The sequence below is a fragment of the Bactrocera latifrons genome, unplaced genomic scaffold (assembly GCF_001853355.1).
Source record: "Bactrocera latifrons isolate USDA-ARS-PBARC rearing strain unplaced genomic scaffold, ASM185335v1 scaffold_501, whole genome shotgun sequence".
In the NCBI taxonomy this organism is placed as follows: Eukaryota; Metazoa; Arthropoda; class Insecta; order Diptera; family Tephritidae; genus Bactrocera; species Bactrocera latifrons.
This window is the reverse complement of record NW_017537159.1, coordinates 92,006-112,517: the sequence shown is the minus strand read 5'-3', so window position 1 is coordinate 112,517 and position 20,512 is coordinate 92,006. Positions and strand designations below refer to the sequence as shown.

The following is a 20,512-nucleotide window of genomic DNA, read 5'->3' as shown; positions in this document are numbered from 1 at the left end:
TTGTCCCGTCCATCGCATTTCTTGGACGGCGGTGATGTCAGCCTTTATTTTTACGAGGACATCAACCAGCTGGGCAGCGGCACCTTACCAATTAAGGGACCGAACATTCCAGGTGCGTTCCCTCAATTCGTAGTCCTTATTTCGTTTGCCATGGACGTCATCAAAATTGGGGTCTCTCATCCGAGGCTGTTGTTGGAATAAAGTTCCTGTTTTGTAGGCCKGTAACTGACTTTCCCAAAACTCTTGGAGGTCCATCCCTGTAGTATAGCATTATTTTTGCCTGATCACAAAAACTACATCTTTCCATTATACCATTTGGTATGAAATGTGAGTTGGAGCAAAAGTTTTTCAATGTTAATTTGCGGTAGTAATGGTAATAGTAGTAAATTATCTTGCACTTCCTGAATAATATTTGTGCTTTAAAAGAACTTTTTGCAAGGTTCCAAGGCTTACTTGTACAGGCGTTTCTTCAAATATTTTGTTAACATGCTAAGACTACTGCGGCTAATTGTCAATTGGTTTTATATTCAATTTTTCTCTCCTTGATGTAAGCTTTTTCGACTATCTACTAGGTTGTTGCGACACCAACTGTTTTTCTTTTTCTGTGCGATTTGTGATATTCTACACTGTTCTCACATTTCAATTTTTTTGCTGATTTACCTTTACGGAAATTATAATAAACTAATTGTATTATATTTTCACTTGCAAAATAATTCGGCAGCATTGGTAAAACATTTTCTATTGGATGCGATGTCACCAACTACGCGAATCACTTGTAACTATCTGGTTCGTCAACTTTAAGAGCAGCAAAAATTAAACAATATAAGAAAAGTGTTTGGTATCTTTTAGATTCTCCGAACAGTTTTGAGTGAATGCAAAATTTACCGATTTTACTTTACGTTGTCAGTTTTATATATGTCACATTCAAATAACTGTTGCTTTCACATAAACAAGAACCATCCGCAAAAAAAAAACAAAAAATTAAACTGAAATACAATACTGAATTTACTCATAAAAGAACACAATACTTAAATATTGCATTATGAAAAGAATTGTGAGGTATACTGTGTACATACAAATTGTGTAGTCGAAAAGGTCTTTTCGTATTTCTAATCAAACTGCAACTTATTTTTTTATCTTTATACTAATCGATAAGTAGACAAATATGTACTTCTTCTTGGCCGAAGAGGCATGACCATTGAATTGAATTTCAACCTGGTCATCATGACGGCTGCTTCGGCTGGGAAACTAGGGTACCTATGTTCGGGTAGTATTCTGTAAAGCAACGGTGTAATCGGCGTTAGATCTGAAATAACAGCTCTTGGACGGATAAAATCCGGGTCAACTCCGGTAAAGTAGTAATGGGTGTTGTGGGAATTGTTAGGACGAGAGTCGGAGATTCCTGCAGTATCGGCCACAGCTCGTTTTTCCGTAGTCCCTATAGGGTTTTGTAGCTGGACGCCACGCTCCAATGGTCAGATAATGAGTAGCCATCTAGAACATTCCAGTCTAACATCCAAAGTCCCATCGCGTTTGAGGTTATGGTGAGGTCGGGGCCACTTCCCTGATTGCCGTGGGTGAGTTACGCCTTTTACGTATAAAAAGGTCTTCATCAATAATTAGTTCGAAAAGCGACTGGACTCTCTGATTGGTATCCGAGCTTCCCCAGCTCGAACCGGTTGTATCTAGTACTACAGATAACCATATTTCGGTCCCTGGCAAAGTCGATCCGCCTCAACCTATTTGGAGATATTTCATAATGGAGGCTGAATTTTCCGACCGTTGTACAAAAGATACCTTCCTTGCCTTTCCTGGCGTTAAAGTCGCCAAGCACGATATTGACATCGAGGCAGGGGCAGTTCTCATAGGTCAAAGCGCTCATAAAAGACATCTTTGGTCACATCGTAGGAGAGCATTGGCGCAAATAAGCGGTATGTTGAAGAACTTCGCTATGGTGCGGATTGTGGCTAGATGTTCATTCATCGGGGTGAATGCCAGGACTCGGTGACGTAGTCTCTCTTTCACCAGGAACACCGAATTTGCGCTCCTTTATATGACCATTGTAAGCAAATGCCACAAGGACTAACCCGCCTCGTACTTTTCGTGTTTTCGTGTCTATCGCGCTTCTTGGACGGCGGTGATGTCAGCCTTTATTCCTATGATGGCATCAACAGTTAGGTAGCGGCGCTATCTCAATTAAGGGACCAGACATTCCAGGTGCATGCCCTTAAATCGTAATCCTTAAYATGTTTGCCATGGTCGTCATCAATAGGTCTCTCATCCGAGGGTGGTTTGATCTTTTTAGAGCGTGTGTTTTTGACGTGAAACGTCCCCGAAACATACGGATACCAGGTTTAAAAAGTGAAACGTAATGAAAAGGTCTATATCATCCTATGTTGGTGTGAATATTTCGCTTATATAGTCAGCTCGCTGTTATGACATTGAGTTCGTGTCGGGGTCGGCGGGGCGGCGGGGGAGGCATACGACGTGTGTTTGTCAAGTTTATTTAAAACGATTGATTTATACAAAAATAAGTGTAATTTGAACATTATTTATATTTAAAATAACCAGAAAGTGATAATAAACATATAAAATTTTGCTATGTCGGCCTCAGCTCGTGCAAGAGCCAGCCAGAAATATAAATTACGTCTATCGTTACAAAGAGGGGGTTATGGGCCACGCATAGGTACCCCAATGTCCGGCGGAGAGAGAGCGAGACGGTTTCAGGAACGTCGCAAAGCTGCTGCCGCCGACATCTCGAGTACCTCTAAACTGGAGTACCTATACTTATGGATGTAACGAATGAACAGACGATCGATATATATATTGGATCTGCCACGGAACTGAGAGATGTCAATATCAGTAGAAGTGAAATAATGCAATACAAAAGCTTCAAAACGGWATTCGAAGCCAATCCGTTTGGTTTATCTTGCAGTGTTTGTGCTCGACTTTGATTCGAAAGAGACTTAAAGAAAGTGAAACATCGCAACATTTCTTTCCTTCAAACAAAATTACCAGATGAAAATGTGATGGAATTTCGCTTATGCAGTACCTGTCGCAAATGTATAGATGCTAATAAAATCCCAACGCTGCCGCTCTCAAACGGTTTTCGTTATCCTCCAAATCCGAGCGGACTGCCGCTGCTTGACCCGATCAGCATTCGATTGATTTAACCGCGGTTACCATTTAGGCAAATTCGTCGATTACGCTAAGAAGGTAACTATGGTATAGTCGGTCAGGTAATCAATGTACCTCTCGATGTAAACAACATGTTGCAGCAATTACCGAGGCGGATAGACAACGATTTTGCTTTTAATGTCAACTTAAAAAAGAAACTTATTCATAAATCGATCAGTTATCAAGGCCTGGCTGCGTTATTTGGCAAACCAACGGCTGTACAAACACTATGACGTAAAGATCAACTGGGGTGTGTTTGACAAAGATATGGATAACTATATCGGGCTTGAATTTCAGATTGAGTTTGTCGACATCAACTTTTCCCAGAATCAGAAATCCTGCTGGCTCGACAACATACTTTGCTATGGAATGAGGAACAATGTTTGGATATTGCTCCGGGACAGAACTCATCTCCGATCAATATAATATATGATGTTTACGGCGAGGAACTATCTTTCATCGTGTGGGTGACTCCGTACATGATGGCAACCAGCGAGATTCGACGTAATGATCGACGCGGTGCAACTCCGGATCTTGTTTTCTACATGGCCATGAAGATGCTTCGTATCCGCGTTGTCGCAGGTATTTACAACATGTTTCGTTGTATAAAGCAGACTGAGTCAATGACACGCAAGATGCTTGAGGACCGAAACTTACCATTCAATATTGGATGGCTCGCAAAAAGGACCTATTTGCAATGTTGCGCCAACTTGGAACACCAACTTTTATTTATTTTTTACTATCAGTACTAACGAGATCAAGTGGCCGAAACTGCTGAAAATACTACATGACCTTAGCGACTCATTCAAAGATATTCGTTTCGAAGAGCCTTTAGTCAACTTGAATCGATCTCAGCGGAGCCATCTTGTTAATGAAGATCCGTTAACCTGTTGCGTGTATTTCAACAAGTTGGTCGATACAATTATGTTGATGCGAAAATGACATACAACCCATTCGGTCCTTACCACTCGATTACTTTCTTCGTATTGAGTTCCAGCACCGCGGTAGTCCATATGATCATGCTCGAGAACGATCCACAGGAAAAAAACTCTGAAAACATGCCAAAGACTATCCAACTCTTGACTGATCTCTGCTCAGTGAGTCGCAACGAGTTGAGTTGTATGCGAATCAAGTCCATAAACGTACTTTTACGTGTACGCAGGGCGGAGAAACTAGTTGCCGATTCGGCATACCATATTGGCCGAAGACTAGAGTGCTGCTGATGTTGCCCAAGGACGATGGACGCAAAAACGCAAAAACGGGTTATAGACAAGAGCCACTAAGTTACGCAAGTTGTTAGAAGAAAAGATCTACGAGATGCTCGCCGAGTTTCTAGTTGATAACAACCTAACAATGGCGCATTACTTAGATACAATCAGAGCAACGTTGCGTCATCCAACCGTGGTGTTCAAGCGCGACTTAAGTGAAATTTATAATAATACCTTCAACCTGTGGATTGCGCTAAAAGTAATTTCATTTTATATTGGAAGAGTACAGTTGCGCGGCTTATGTTGTGGAATACGTCAATAGGTCAAACCGCGGCATTAGTAACCTGCACCAAGAACTTATTGAAATGCAAGAACAGAATCCCGAGAAGAAGTATTTGGAGATTATGAAACAACTCGGCGTTAAGTTCCTTAATACWGTAGAAATGTCATCGCAGGAGACCGCATAGTACCTGCTTCGCCAACTAATGAGTCGCAGAACGGCCGAGTGAACTTGAAGAGAAGTGTCTCGCTGACTTCGTTGAATGGAACACACCAGCAACTAAAAAAAGGGGTCAACCGCTTGGAACTGAAGTAAACGATGATGCATCTGGTGATGATGAGCCAGCACCGGACAACATACCATACGAGTCCACCTCGATAATAGGTAGCGCGTACCAGCGCATACCGTAAACGGAGCGCACCGCGAGTCATTCGCTACGGATGCTATGAATCATCATGGCCAAGCGTAAAGAATCAAAACACAACAACTTTATGCAGCCCTACCGACAATATAAAAATGGATGAAAGCGGAAGATAATGTCATATATTCCCCATGCAACGGTACTATTAACAACTACTAAAACTAACACTACTACGATAAATAGAAGTGGTATGAAAAGACTTAATAGTAGCAGGGGTAAAAACTGGACTATGAGAGACCCGCCGGACCGGTGTCTACCAATAATTCTTCTCAGATCCCACATCCAAAAAAACTGTTCAAGCCCCCAGTTACTGAATATTTGGAACCCAGTACCTATAGTTTAATTTTTACTGCAAATATCGTTTAATGGGTGAGATATATAAACGAAATTCTGTGATAATCCTCTTCTGACAATGGTATGTCTATGTGTCAAAAATGGGTTAAGTAGGGTCAATACTTCGCTTCGCATTCATATACCATCCTTTATACGGCATATATCGGCCAACATGTGATTTATCTTAATGAAAATGATAGAGCATGTTTTATTGATAACAGTGAATCTTTTCGCCTAAAATGGATAAAAGTGGACGAAAACTTGGTAGAACAGCATCTTCGTCTTGGAAATTGGGGCGGAGGTCCGCGATTCCTTAGCGTTAGCAGATGCGATCACTTTGCGAAATTTTCTTCCGCTAATAATTACGTCTATCGGAATGGGTAGGGCGGTGAATGTGTTCTCGGTAAATTCTGTGAAGCTGACCCACTTCTCGAATCGCCTATCTGATCCGCCAGCTTCACCCCCATCAGACAGCTAAGAATTACAAAGATCATAATGCGCGTTAAAGTCGCATAGTAACACACGGTTTCACCTCGAAGTAACGCACTTAGGTTTACGTAATATCCAATAGAGCAACTTGTAACTGTTTATATTAAATATTTCGAGATCAACATCACCGCGATCCTTACGAATAAAGTTGAAACCTGTATAACTCAGAAGATCTGTGTGGCTCTTTAACTTGCTTTCAGATAATTTAAGTAACTGTGTTGGAACTATTGGTTGTTTAAATACTCGATTTATGTATAATTCTTCTAGTTGTTTAGTGTGTTTTTCCTTAATMATTTTTTCTACTAGGGTTTTTCTTTTGCAATGGAGAAATTTTGCTACCATAAACCTTGGACGTTCAGACTTTAACACTATACGTATTACTTTATAATAATCAATACTATATTTAATTTTAATGAGACATTCACTTAAGCTCAGAGTTTCAAGATGCTCAATACTCGATTCAATTCAATTTGTTATATTTTAGATTGCACATTATTGCCCATTGAAGAAAATTTGGTTGATCTCATTTGGAAAGAACAACCAAACAGAAAGCCAAATCCTATCCTGTCCTTAAAACAAAAATTCTCAGGGGTAACAGTTGCAGATAAATGGAAAGACGTTAAAAATAAAATGTCTGACAGGAAGGCTTGTGCGTTGGTGATAACAGCTTTGGATGAAATTGCATGTAAGTAGCTATTCTCTTATAGATGTTAGTATTATATCTAAAATTGCCTGTAGTTTATATGACTTTCTCAAATATTAAATGTCCTGCCAGAGACATACTTATATTACAACAAAGTCAATTCCCAAGTTTTATGATACTGGAATTCAACCGAATTTTAAGTGGCTAAAGTCTTTTATTTCGATGATCTATTTGGATTGATAAATATATAAAGCAACTCTGACTAGCTGGGTTGCTTTATATTTTCCTGAGGATATTAATGGATTTCCACGTGTCCAAAGAGATGATAAGTCAAACCCTTAAACACTGTTCAAAATTTTAAAATTTATATGCAACGGTCTACAGATTAAGGAGGAGATAGTTGGTTTTATGAGAGCAGAAAGATCTGTGGTCTAAGACACCAAGTTAAATAGCCGTTCAGATGTTCGAAATCGTATTTGTTTCGACGCCTCACGTAAAGAGTGCGAGTGAAATAATGGTGACAGCCTAGCCATCATATTGCATCGATTTTGACAAGGCCGCAAAGACTGCAGGAATACTACCATAGAATGTTACGGCCTAGCTATCCGGTAAGGCGGTTTTAAATATTGAATATATACCCCCGATAGTCACATGTTATCGAACATACAGGTAGGTGCGCTGCTAAGTGGTAACCATCTAGCAATTCGATATTATGCTCAGTACACTGCCGCAGAATTAAGGGGACTTGTAATAGCTCGCGGGATATTACCATCGGTAGCGATGGTATAATACAAAGTAAAGCCAGCCAGGTAAATAGGAATTTAGGCCCTTCGGGTTCAATTAGCTTCGTTAAATTTAATGAAGCTTACAGAATCAGCTTTCACTACACTAATAACTTAATGTTTAGTTATAGCAAGGGAATCTTTGCTGCTACTGGTTTCTTACTATTGTTCCTTTCCCTCTATTATTTTACATTTTTAAACTCTCTCAACGAGCACAGGAAATTGTCATTACATCTTAAACTGATGATTACACGTCGACGTCGGGCATTGGAACCGGTGACATGTGTTCATATTTACTAATTTAATGAAGGAATACATACTGGACCTCAACATTTTCACCAACGAACCTAACATTCCGACATTTAACAATATGATGATAGACGCCAAGGTACAGCTCGACCTTTTTCGATTCTCTCTTTCGTTCGTAAATTACGCATCGCCTCTAGCGGACGCATATATCAAAACACCGAATATGTCAAAAAACCGCACTTCGGATTAATAACGGATGTTTTTTCAAGTCCTTTAACGAACACATGCATAGTAAAACCCATTTTCTTTGGATTTAACTTTTTTTTAGCGGTATATAAGAAAGATTATATTAATAATCTCAAAGAAGATTTAATTTGATGTCGTGGGTTCAGAATATTCTTACTATATTCAATATCCTTTAGCCTTTACTGTCTTTTACAGTGCTAGTCGTTCACTGCTTCTTCGTACTTTTTTTAACAGTTGTCTAAAATTGTCTTCATTGCCGGGGTCTTCAAGACTCACCATATGCCAAGTTGTCGCGAGATTGTAGGGAGGAATTAGAAGCCACAGCCTTTTACCACCTTAGCCTCATTGGGAAGACCGAGATCCGAGTCAGCACTAGGTAGCGGTTGCCGATAGGGTTTCTTGGTTATGTTGGATAGTATTACTATCCTCATTCAAACCTATGGAGAGTGGTTATGGTTTTAGTAGAAGATCCACTTGTCCACGACTTTCAATGGAGGCCTCTTTAATATCCCTTACTAGAGGCACGTATATACATTGTGGAACCAATGTTTCGAAACAGGATTTTCCAACTTTTAGGTGTGCCAGGTTTTTCTAATAATTTACAAAAAGCAGCAATGTTGCCATCGCTACCCTTGTACAAGGCTTGCCTTTTATATGTGAAAAATTCCTGCATTGCTGTGAAAATAGCTTGGAATGCTCGATATATGAAAAATTTGTCACAAACCACCCCACGCTTTGCTCACAATAATGCAGGAATTTTTCCTTCATTATTATTGTTAGTTTATACAAATAATTATTTTTCACTTTTTAGTTTGATATGCTTTAGGAGCGTGTTTTTTAGTTTTTTTAAACTCTGGCAGCAAACAACGGTCGACGCCCAACCCAGTATTAYTGGCAACATTCGTCTCTCAGCAATTCCATAGCTGTATTTTGTTGGATATTGTATCGATCTTGGCTTAATTTCGTGTTTGTCATCTGAGCCGAAATTAATACGTACTGACGGGATGTCTTCTGCATATACTTGGTCCCTGCAAAAATTTGACCAGATAATTTCTGTAACAAAGCCCATATTACCATTCACTAAACCTTTTGACACGTCAATGTTCGACCTTAACATCACTTTTGCTCCAATGAATATTTTCAATACATTAGGAAGACCTCCTGTTTTATTGATTCATTAGGTATTACAGTATTTAAGTCCGTATCATCTAAATTTCGTGTAGCGTCAATAAGTTGGTCTTGTGCTTTAATTTATTAAATAATAGTCCCTTTATCTTAAAAACTCTTCAGAACTTTTTCATTATGTATAATAACTTGGTCGTTAGTAGGGTAAATCCTTAAAGCTTCCTCAACATATAATTCATCAGTGGTATCTGTTGGCACTTGTCCAAGGAAAACTTCAAGATGCTTCGACGTCAACTTTCCAACTCTTAAAGCATGAAGCACATCTATAAACGTCGTATCTTCTTGTTAACGCATGTTTTGTTGGAGTTCAACCAGGTGGAATTGTCGCCAAAGGTGTGTAGCGGGTTTCATATGTTCTGGCTCTTGAAGTACTTGATGTCTTCAGACAGGTGGTAACTGCATTAGATCACCAAAGAGTAAGACATATATGTATACCACCAAAACAAGTTCCTGTACCTTTGGTTTTCGCGAGAGTCGATAATGCATAGCATTTTAYAAGGCACCATAGAAATTTCGTCTATGAACAGATACTCAACATTTTGCCATAACTGGCGCGTCCCAAAGAAATTGCATCGGTTAGATAGCTTGAAAAGCCCTCAACCTATCCTCTATCCCCACCAGGGGCGAGGCAATAGTGTTCATAAAAAATGTAGTTTTTTGAGAAAAGTTTAATTTTTATTCAACCTTGTAAACGCCGGCATCTTTTTGTACTGGTAGTTTCAACAGAATGGGTAGTGTAGATCAGTGGTCGGCATTTCATAGCAAACTTTTGCAAACTAACTTCACACGTACGCTTACGCTTTATCGTTCAGTCGTTGTCGAGCCAGCAACGAATTAACATCGCGCAAGACTATAGCGCAAGCCAAATATTCCCTGCGAGAAATATTTTATGATTCTAAATGCCTTTGGTGCCATGCAATGCCTTTTATGTTCCAAGTCTTTTAAAGATAATAGGGAATATATCCTTAAAACACATTTTGTTAATTTCCATTATATAATACTATGTGTATGTTTAGATGGAAAAGAACGAAAATGTTTATAATTTTTTCTCTCTACCTATAAATGTGAACAAATTTTTTCAGATTTAAAATTTATTTGTTCCAAACAACGCAATAAAGTTTCTTCAACCCATTTAAAAAATATTATTTTAGGAAGAAATTGTCATAAAAAGATTGATATAGATAAATGTGTTAAAGATATAACATTAAACAATTAGTTTTATTATATATATAAATTATTCCCTTCATTTCGAGAACTGCAGAACTTCTTATTTATCTGTTTATTATTTGCTCTGAGATTTGAATAATCGTTTATTTATATATAGCTTTTAGTTTTTTTGATATATTTTTGCTCCAACGTAGTGAAAACATATTTAATTTTCAAATTTTATTGAACAATAATTAACTTATTATTTTGCTTATAAAGTTTACTTCATTTTAATTCTAATTTCTCACTGGGCTACTTTTTTTCGTGCTCACCAAMACAGTGACAGATGCTCTCATGCCGACCACTGGTCCACCGACCAAATGTGCTGTAACTCCAGTAAGAGCACCAACTTTCACGACCAAGTTTCCATAACATCGGTTAACTTRGTTTTTCAATACATTAAAGAGAAAAGTTTTTCCGGTGCCTGCTCCACCTRTGACGAAAATTTTCTCTCGTTTAATATCACCATTAAGTTGATTTTTAATACTCTCTGTAATGACAATAAACAATTGTTTTTGAACAATAGCTTAGCGTGCTGTGCKCTTTGAAATTGATTATTGCTCATTTCTGTGTCCGGTAATTTTTCTTCTATAACTTCAGGATTTATAATCTCTGGCTGTTCTAAAATTTAAAATGCATGTATCTGATTGAATGCATTTTCAAGCTGTTGGTCACGCTCTCGAAATTGGCGCATATACCTACTAATTTCCTTCAAACAATTCTCTCGATGTAAAAGCTCCTCTTTTGCATTAACGAAACCTTCAAGTAATTCAGTTTCCAAACGATWAGGCATATATTGAAGAAGTAAGCTGTAGAATAAGTTGTCGGGATCTGATCTTGCTATAAAATATGACACCCTAACAACTGCGGGAACCTTTCTCACAACCATTTTGCTCTTATCTAATAGCGTAATGAGGGGACGACGTGTGTTTCGATATTCTTCATACGCGTCGTGATCAACACTTTTCTCAGTTTCGCTTACTTTTTTCGGATAGAATGGTTGCGTGCCCGTTTCTGTTGAATTCCAATACTCTGTAACGCTGTTCAGCAAAATGCAGCTTCGAGAACTGTCCCGTACCCGGATATGGCAAAGTCTATATGCACACTCTGCAACTTTACTTGTCGTTCATGAAGAATCTTATGCAGAAGAGTTTACGTGAAATATCAGTTTCTTCGCGTTGAATTTGCTGTACTGGCTGCGCAATTTCAGAGTCTATACCTGCAGATTCTGCTTTCGATAGATACTTTGTTATATAGTACACTATCGCTTCGTTTGATCCTCATGGCTGAATATCTATGTTGCCTGTCCACAGTCTTAGCAACTCTGRGTGGTAATTATTTACCCAAGCATCTTCCTTTCGACGCTTAAGTAAACAAATTTTACCTCCGTTACGAAGAAAATCDTCTGAAGAATGTGACACAATTCGTGTCTCGTCACATTCTTGGCGTGGAAAGTTGAATCGGCATTTTATAGAAGTTTTGTTTTTGAATAAATTTGACATTTYTTAACTAATTTATGAAGCTCTGGGTCTTCTTCCTCTGGAGGGATTCTACAGCAACAATTACGATCCCGTCTTCTGAGTCATACTTGGGATGTTTTTGATCCAAATTACAATATGAGGGTGAGGAATGCCCCGATTCTGGAATTCCACCCACCACGAATGATCCTTCACCTTTCCGCCAAACACATAATCATTAGTTTTTATAAATTTCATTATAAAAAAAGGAGTAGTGGGATCAACATCAGAACTATCATCGGCTATTAACAAAGCCTTTCGTTGGTCCAGCCAGTTGAGTTAAATGTTACAAAGTACGTTCGAGGTCCTCAACATATGATTTGAGATAGTAGTTCATTCAGAGCAGATCTCCAATTAGCTGCCGAACCTCTTAAATTTTTTACATAAAAATTCTATTGTTCTTTCTGGATTACAATTTTTTTTTGCCACATGCTTATATAATGCTTTCGATTCTATAATATTCAAAGAAGGATAAGGCATAAAATAGATACTCGTTACTTTGAAATCTTGTGTCACTTACAAAAATTCTGAACTGAAAGTAGTCTAACGCTGTAATATTTACAGGCATTTGTTCTTTGAACCCGCTTTTTCCGTAAGGAAACAAGAAGTACCAGGCAAATTGCTTTCAGTTCATGTCCAATATTAACGATGTTGTCTTTCGTTTTGCGGGTAATTTCGTTAAGGTTTCGTGAAACCTGTATTTCATCTTCCACATTRGTTGATTAGGTACATCTTGTTGAGAAGTAATCATTTCAGACGCTGCCGTTATTAGCTCAATATTCTGCAGTATTTCTATCACATTAGGCTCATCTGTTTCATATACACATCCTCACAAATAATGCAGACTTTTCCATTGTTATCCTTTGCTCTAGATCCCTTTTGACCACAAGAATGTGAGTTAGTGAAGTAATATTTGTTATCATAGTACATCACTCCGAATGGTTGTCCTTCTTCTTCTTCTTAATTCGCGTAGACACCGCTTACGCGATTATAGCCGAGTTAACAACAGCGCGCCAGTCGTTTCTTCTTTTCGCTACGTGGCGCCAATTGGATATTCCAAGCGTAGCCAGCTCCTTCTCCACCTGGTCCTTCCAAAGGAGTGGAGGTCTTCCYCTTCCTCTGCTTCYCCCGGCGGGTACTGCGTCGAATGCTTTCAGAGCTGGAGTGTTTTCGTCCATYYGGACAAMATGACCTAGCCAGCGTAGAAGCTGTCTTTTAATTCGCTGAACTATGTCAATGTCGTCATATATCTCATACAGCTCATCGTTCCATCGGATGCGATATTCTTCGCCGTTGTCAACGCGCAAAGGACCATAAATCTTTCGCAAGAAAACTAAATCGTTATTAGAAATAAAAACTCAAGATCTTAAAAACTTTTGGACTCGCCTCCAAGCGGCTCATGACGTCAGGGTAGATTCTGACGATTCAGATCTACCACAAAATTGTAAATCATCGTCGTACGCAATATACGAAAACTGCTTAGAAAGCTTTATCTCTGATCAATTAAAGCTAATAAAAGCGATTGCGTCTACTCCACATCCGAGAATAGAGCTGCGACAAAWAGACAATCAAAAGGCAAGTGCAGGCATCCACTTCGAGGTGCTCACATGAATCACCTACACMTTTTATGGAGGTTATGAAGAATTGCTGTTTACATCAATCATCCAAGACTATCAAAAACACAAAAATTATATCACTTTCAATGCAAAACAAAAGGTCAAGTAGGCATAGTAAAACAGTTCGAATTAAAGGAGAATAATTTCAGTTTGGCTTGGGTAGCTCTAAAAGCTAAGTGCAAAAGTCATCAAACTAGAATCCATTGTTTCAAATTGTTTGTTAGGGACCCTAGTCTGGTACACATATGCACCGCAGGATTACCAGAAAAATCGTTTCTTTCGTGGGAGCAATCCGTCTCATTAAGTAGAAAATACCCAACGTGACAATGAATGAAGGACGTTCTAACTACGCAATATGACATAGAAAAATAGTCAAAACTGAGAACATTAAACACGACCAAAATAGAATAGAGCCCAAGTTAGTAGAAACAAAAGCTTTCCCAAAACGCAATCGTTCATATCCGAACAGAAAAAAAAAAAACAAGTCATGCGAACTATGCACAAGGGCCATAAACTTATATCTTGGGAGAAATAATATTTTAAAAGTTAACGAACGAAATAATTTTGTCAGGTCAAAAAGACTTTGCAAAAATTGAGTGTCATATCTGCATACATATAAAAATAACTAAAGCTAAATTAATGGCTCATATTTTCATAAAAGACATCACTCAATGCTTCAATACAGCAGACTTTGCATCTGACCCCAAAAAAGGCTTATACAAAAAGAACCACATGTTTAATTGCAAAAGCAAATCCCGAAAACCAAAATTTTAACAATTGACAAAAGACACCATGTTGGTCAAAGGCACAAAAAGCTCAAACGCTCCACAGCGAAACACAAAGTAGACTAGTTACCGAACCTTGTCAGCTCAAGTTGAGGAAACCTCAAACCAACATCTTAATTCACAATTAAGAAAAATTGGAGAGATGGGAAATTTTCCCCATAATGAAGGGATCGTCTCAGTGTGAAATTTTCGAAATCTCGATTTTTTGGCATTATCGAATAGTATACACTATAATAAACATTTTYTAAGATTTTGAAATCGAAATTCAAATTATTATGGTCGCTACAGCGTCTCTTGTAGAAAGGGAACAAAGTGGGTAACATAGCAACTCCAGTCTTTAAACGCGTTCTTCTCAGAATTCTTAAATCTTCCTCAAAAGATAACTTTCTTCGACCATTTTCTATCATTCCTATGTAACTTTTCGACGCCGCAGGATGACAAAAAGTCGAAAAATCTACACCTATCATATAATATTGTCCAATAATTTTCAAGTTTATAGGCCAATCAGAAAATAATGTTAAGGATCACTTTATTCCCTATGCGATAGTGTGACGCGCCTCGACTTACAAAAAGGAAAGGTCGCTCTTACCGCATCTACATAGGCGCTCCTCATATTGATGATTAAGGTAATCAGATGTAAAAAACTGCAAATGAATTATGAAGAATTCTCTAATTTACGAATCGAAGCCGTTCTCTATTCACAGCTACTCTCGTAAGATCCATCTAATTTCGTAGTTCTAACACGATTAGCGCTAAGGAGTATCCATTCTATCACAGCCAGTTGCATCCAGTCATAAGCCGAGAATAAAAAAGTGTGAGTAATTGCCGTTAATAGTGAAAAGGCATATAATAAATTGTCGGCATACTAAACCGATAAAATAAGAAATTGCAAATGACCGGTAATACAATTAATAAAAGCAAACATATTCTTGTTTACTATAACAATGAGTCGTCGTCGTAAAATACAAATTTCTTTTAAAACAAAAATCAGTTCTTACAGCGATTATTGCTGCGCCTTCGGCTACTACACCAGCAGTACGCTGAAATACATGCATTATGCAATTATGTGTAATACCAGGCAAAATATTCACTTCCCCGTGGAGTACACCGCTTCACATCGATTTTTGTCCTTTAATTCAATAATATCACAATTTGAAGATCCTCACTATTCCAAAATTTCGCACATTAGATATACATTTATTAGGTACTGTATATATTTTTAATAAAACTACTGTGGCAAAATAAATTTTGCTTTTATTTAATTTTTTATTATATTAATCTTCAAGTATTAGTAGTAATTAAACTATGAGTATTATGACAAAAATGCTAAATAGAATCGACGATAATTCTCAGAATCAATCTCTTAGCGAAATTTGTAGTTGTCAGGTTGTTGAAGTGGCGAAGTTTTGCTAAAGATATATAAAAGCGGTATTTTAATTTGATTACAGAGTCTAGTGATATATATAAAAACACAGCTAATCGGGGGGGTGAGAAATTCCAAGTCAGGGTGAAGCGGTATTTTAATTTGATTACAGAGTCTAGTGATATATATAAAAACACAGCTAATCTGGGGGGTGAGAAATTCCAAGTCAGAGTGAAGTTCTAGGTCAGTATAGTAAAACCCTCAAAAGGTTTGGCGTTCGTATGTGTCAGTTTTTTTTATGACCTTTAAAATTTTTTCCTTATCTTGATGGTTTTTCGCTTTGTTGTAACATTAACATGGCAAAAACAAACATAAAAAAAAATTGAAAAAAAATAATAAAAAAACAATTTTCGAGAATGCTCTTAACATCCTTGCGACAGAAATATCGTTGTTGTTAGAATTATGCTTTCCCAACAAGCCTTTTGTGTTTTTTTTTTTTTTTGGTTGACTTGACTGAATGGGAATTTCTTACCCCCCAGACAATAATCCCAAAAATGTTCCACAGTGTAATTAATTTAATGTTTGTTCTCGCTTTTTATCAATGGGGTGGGATATAAAAACATAAATCGTATTGCGATGATTGCCTTATAAATGTACAAGTATATGGTGGCAGGTGAAGTTTATGAGCTTCTCAAAAACCTAATATTGAAAGTTTGTTTACGGCACTATTAATCTCTAAAAGTGGTCTTCTTAGCGCGCTTTTAGCAAATTGTTCACAAAGCATGCAAACCGATTCTTTAGTGGTACGGGGTCAATGGCCATATGCAAATTTACAAATAAATTTTATAGATACAATCTTGTGAACAAAACATATTCTGTAATTTTCATTGAGATTACTCATTGAGATTACTCAAATAAAATTACTTTTTTTTTTTTTTTTTTTATACACAGAATTACTATTGTCAGGAAAGAATTCTGTCTGAATTTACATTGTATATCTGACACATTGACCGATATTTTCAGTCAAAAGTCAACTAAAGATATTCCATATATTCGGTCCCTATGACCTTGAAACGTTTTGGTTGCATTTAGACAATTTTTGGTCATATGGTGGCATACACTGAAGGCTTTACTAGTGAAACATTTTATTCCGATATGTTAAATACTTCTTGATTTGTGTACTGGAAAGTGAAAGAATAAATTGTAATATAAAATTGTGTTATATGGGAAATAGGTGTGATTGTAGTCCGCTTGCGCCATCTAAGGAAAGTACTCCTTATCATAGTAAAAACATAAAAACAACCTTTTGTTTAAGTAAACATAATGCTTCAAAACAACGTTGAATTGGAACAATTGAACTGCACTATCATTACAACAAACAATCCTAAACAAAAAAGTATCAAAACCACATTGAGTTTGAATACCTTATCTTAAAACAAAGCAAATGTATTTAAGCAAACGATATAGATGTATGTAAACAAACTTAAAAAAATAATATAATCTCTATCTAAACAAACTGTTCATCGTCAAAGATCAAAGCATATTAGGGTGGATCGATTCCGGACTTTTTTCGATTCGGGATTTCTAATAGTGCGGAAAAGTTGCCTTAGTACTTCCTGATTCCAATGCAACTTTTTGTTTTGAGATCGGATTGCATCTTCAACCCCAACGAATTTCCGAAATTTCAAGGCCGGAGTTCTGGTTGAAGATGCAATCCGATCTCAAAACAAAAAGTTGCATTGGAATCAAGAAGTACTAAGGCAACTTTTCCGCACTATTAGAAATCCCGAATCGAAAAAAGTCCGGAATCAATCTGAAAAATAATGATTTTTTTCGTAGAGGTATAAAATTTATAAGAAATAAAAAGTTTCCCAAAAATAATCTAACTTCAACAATTAATATCTTTTAAACGTGTATTTCTAGGGTTTTTGAATCTTCGTGGATCGGATATTGATTTTAATCCAGTCTTTTTCGCATATTTAATTATTCACATCAATTGTATTAAACTATTCATTGATGAATCAAAACTGCCCGAAGATTTTAAAGGTCATCAGCAAGAAAACGGAGTCGATATTATGGTTCAACCCTACGACTGTATTGGCAGTGAATTAAAGGCTACTGTAAATTCTTTAAGAGAGGGAAAAATATGGATCTCTCCGAATTCCAGTTATTACTTATCTTCCATAATACCCAAGAGTATAAGAATTCAAGAAGTAAGTAAAATATATACATAAGAGTCCTATAGAAGAAATTGTTCTTTTACTTTCAGATCACACCTTTAGCTCTAAACAAAGCTGTGAAAAATAAATCAGAAATTATGGGATTCGTTAACTGCCACATTCGTGATGGAGTTGCACTTTGTCAGTATTTTGCTTGGTTAGAATACTCTATTAAAAATGGAATGAATGTGAATGAAATGTCCGGAGCTACTAAATTGGAAGACTTCCGATCGTAACTATGTCTCCTTACCTTTTTAACGACTTTAAAAAATATTTATTTGCAGTAAAAATGAATATTACATGGGCTTGAGCTTTCCAACTATAAGTTCAAGTGGTCCCAACGGTTCACTAATACATTATCAGCCAACTGAAGAAACCAATCGTTCGATAACTGCTAATGAAATATATCTCTGTGATTCTGGAGCCCAATATATGTAAGTGAAAAATGTACACACTTCAATATATGGTTGAATAATATGTATAAAAAAATAATCACATAATTACAAAGCTTAGCAAGTCAAATATCTTCGACCAGATAACACTGTGGAACATTTTTGGGATTATTGTCTGGGGGGTGAGAAATTCCAAGTCAAGGTGATGGTACTAGGTCAGTATAGTAAAACCCTCAAAGGGTTTGGCGCTAAAAGGTAAAAGGTCATAAAAAAAAAACTGACACATACGAACGCCAAACCCTTTGAGGGTTTTACTATACTGACCTAGTACCATCACTCTGACTTGGAATTTCTAGCCCCCCAGATTAGCTGTTGTACTGTGTAATGAGGAGTTGAAAAATTTAACTTATATTTAAGAAATTTATTTTGTGTTAATAGTAGATTTTTCTTTTTTCTATTTAATTGGAATTTATAATTGTATTGCGTGTTTACAATACGTGTGTCTATTTTAGGTACTCAATCGCCTTTAATGGAAATTAAATTTTTCATTATAGAATCTTTTTATGTATAAAAAAGTTATAGCATCTGACTCACACAAAAACAGGCGTTACGAGTTGTGAAGAGAAAGGAGCTCCTGAAGATCTTTGGTCGTTCGAATGGACGGAACACTTCAGCTCTAAGAGTACTCGAGGAAGAGGAAGACCTCCACTCTGTTGCAAATACCAGGAGGAGAAGCACCTGSCTTCACTTGGAATTAGCGTCAAACAGCGAAAAGGAAAAACAACAGTCGCACTATTGTAAACTCGGCGATAGCCGCATAAGCTGAAGAAAAGCGAACGCATTTATATCCCTAATACTGTAACACCCAGTTACGCACTAGTTTTGTTTCTTGTCATGTAAGCATTATGCTAGATTGTCCAAGAGCTAAAACCTGCACAAATTCGAGTCATTTAAATACGGCTGAATAGAAAAAGAAACTTGATGTACTCATATGAGGGCCACAAGAATTAATGCAAAAAAACACAAAAAAAAAAAAACACGTTAACTTCGGTTTCACCGAAGCTAAATACCCTTCACAGGTGAATTTCTGTTAGTAACTTTGTGTACAGTTTATATGAAAGCTATATAGTAATTCATTCTGAACAATTTTTTTTTGGAGATTATATTGTTACTTTAAGCAGTAATCCATGCCAAATTTCGTGAAGACACCACGTCAAATGTGAAAGTTTTCCATACAAAAAATTTATTCCGATTGTTCAGTTTGTATGGCAGCTGTATGCTATAGCTAACCGATCTGAAAATTTCTTCGGAGATTTCATTGCTGTCTTAAAAAATAATCTGTACCAAATTTCGTGAATATTTTTAGTCAAATGTGAAAGTTTTCCATACAAGAACTTGATTCCGATTGTTCAGTTTGTATGGCAGCTATATGGTAAGATAAGATAAGATAAGATAAAGAATGAGGATTGCACCGCGACCTAGGGTCTATTGTGCCCTCTACCAACTCACAGCGTCTCACTTAGCTCCAGCAAATGGATGAATTCCAATATCCTGCTAGGTGCTAATGAGGCGACGTGATCCCTATTTAGAAACATGAATCCAAGGGCCTTAATCCTGCGTCTGCAGATTTCTGGGCAATCCATTAGCAGGTGTTCCATTAGCAGCTATATGGTATAGTTAACCGATCTGAACAATTTGTTTGGATATTACATTGTTGCATTAGAAAATAATCTGTACCAAATTTCGTGAATATATCTTGTCAAATGTGAAAGTTTCCATACAAGAACTTGATTCTGATCATTCAGTATGTATGGCAGCTATATGCTATCGTCAGCCGATCTGAATAAATTCTTCGGAGATTACATTGTTGCTTTAGAAAATAGTATTTGCCAAATTTTGTGAAAATACATTGTGAAATGTGAAATTTTTCCGGTCGTTTGTATGGCAGCTATATGTTATAGTGGTCCGATATCGGCAGTTCCGACAAATGAGCAGCTTCTTGTAGAGAAAATGTTGTTTACAAAATTTCAAAACGATATCTTAAAAACTGATGGACTAGTTCGTATATATGCAGACAGACTGATTGAGACAGACGGACATGGCTAATCGACTCAGCTCGACATACTGATCATTTATATATATACTTTGTAATGTCTCCGACTCTTCCTTTTGTGTGTTACAAACTTAGCGACAAATTTAATATACCCTGTTCAGGGTATAAAAATGCTCATGTACCGAATTTTAATCTGCGAATTGCCTACCTATTTTTGCCTAATAAGTATTAATGATGGTGCGAATTTTGTCTTAATATAAGATTGTGACAATTGATTGTCCCAGTTTTTTAAGTAATAGAAATGGGTTATGAAGTGATCATACTAAGCGGTGCATATTAGATCTACTA

General features: G+C 37.0%; 1 protein-coding gene across 1 annotated transcript in view; it reads left to right on the top strand.

The window, feature by feature from the left end:
- The window catches only part of LOC108973835 (xaa-Pro aminopeptidase 1), a 114,857-nt gene that overhangs the window by 39,193 nt on the left and 55,152 nt on the right, over window positions 1–20,512 (top strand). The window contains exons 2-5 of the mRNA XM_018941335.1: window positions 6,393–6,593; window positions 17,424–17,713; window positions 17,770–17,951; window positions 18,004–18,153. Of these exons, the coding sequence (XP_018796880.1) occupies window positions 6,393–6,593; window positions 17,424–17,713; window positions 17,770–17,951; window positions 18,004–18,153 (823 nt within the window). The remainder of the gene's footprint in view (window positions 1–6,392; window positions 6,594–17,423; window positions 17,714–17,769; window positions 17,952–18,003; window positions 18,154–20,512) is intronic.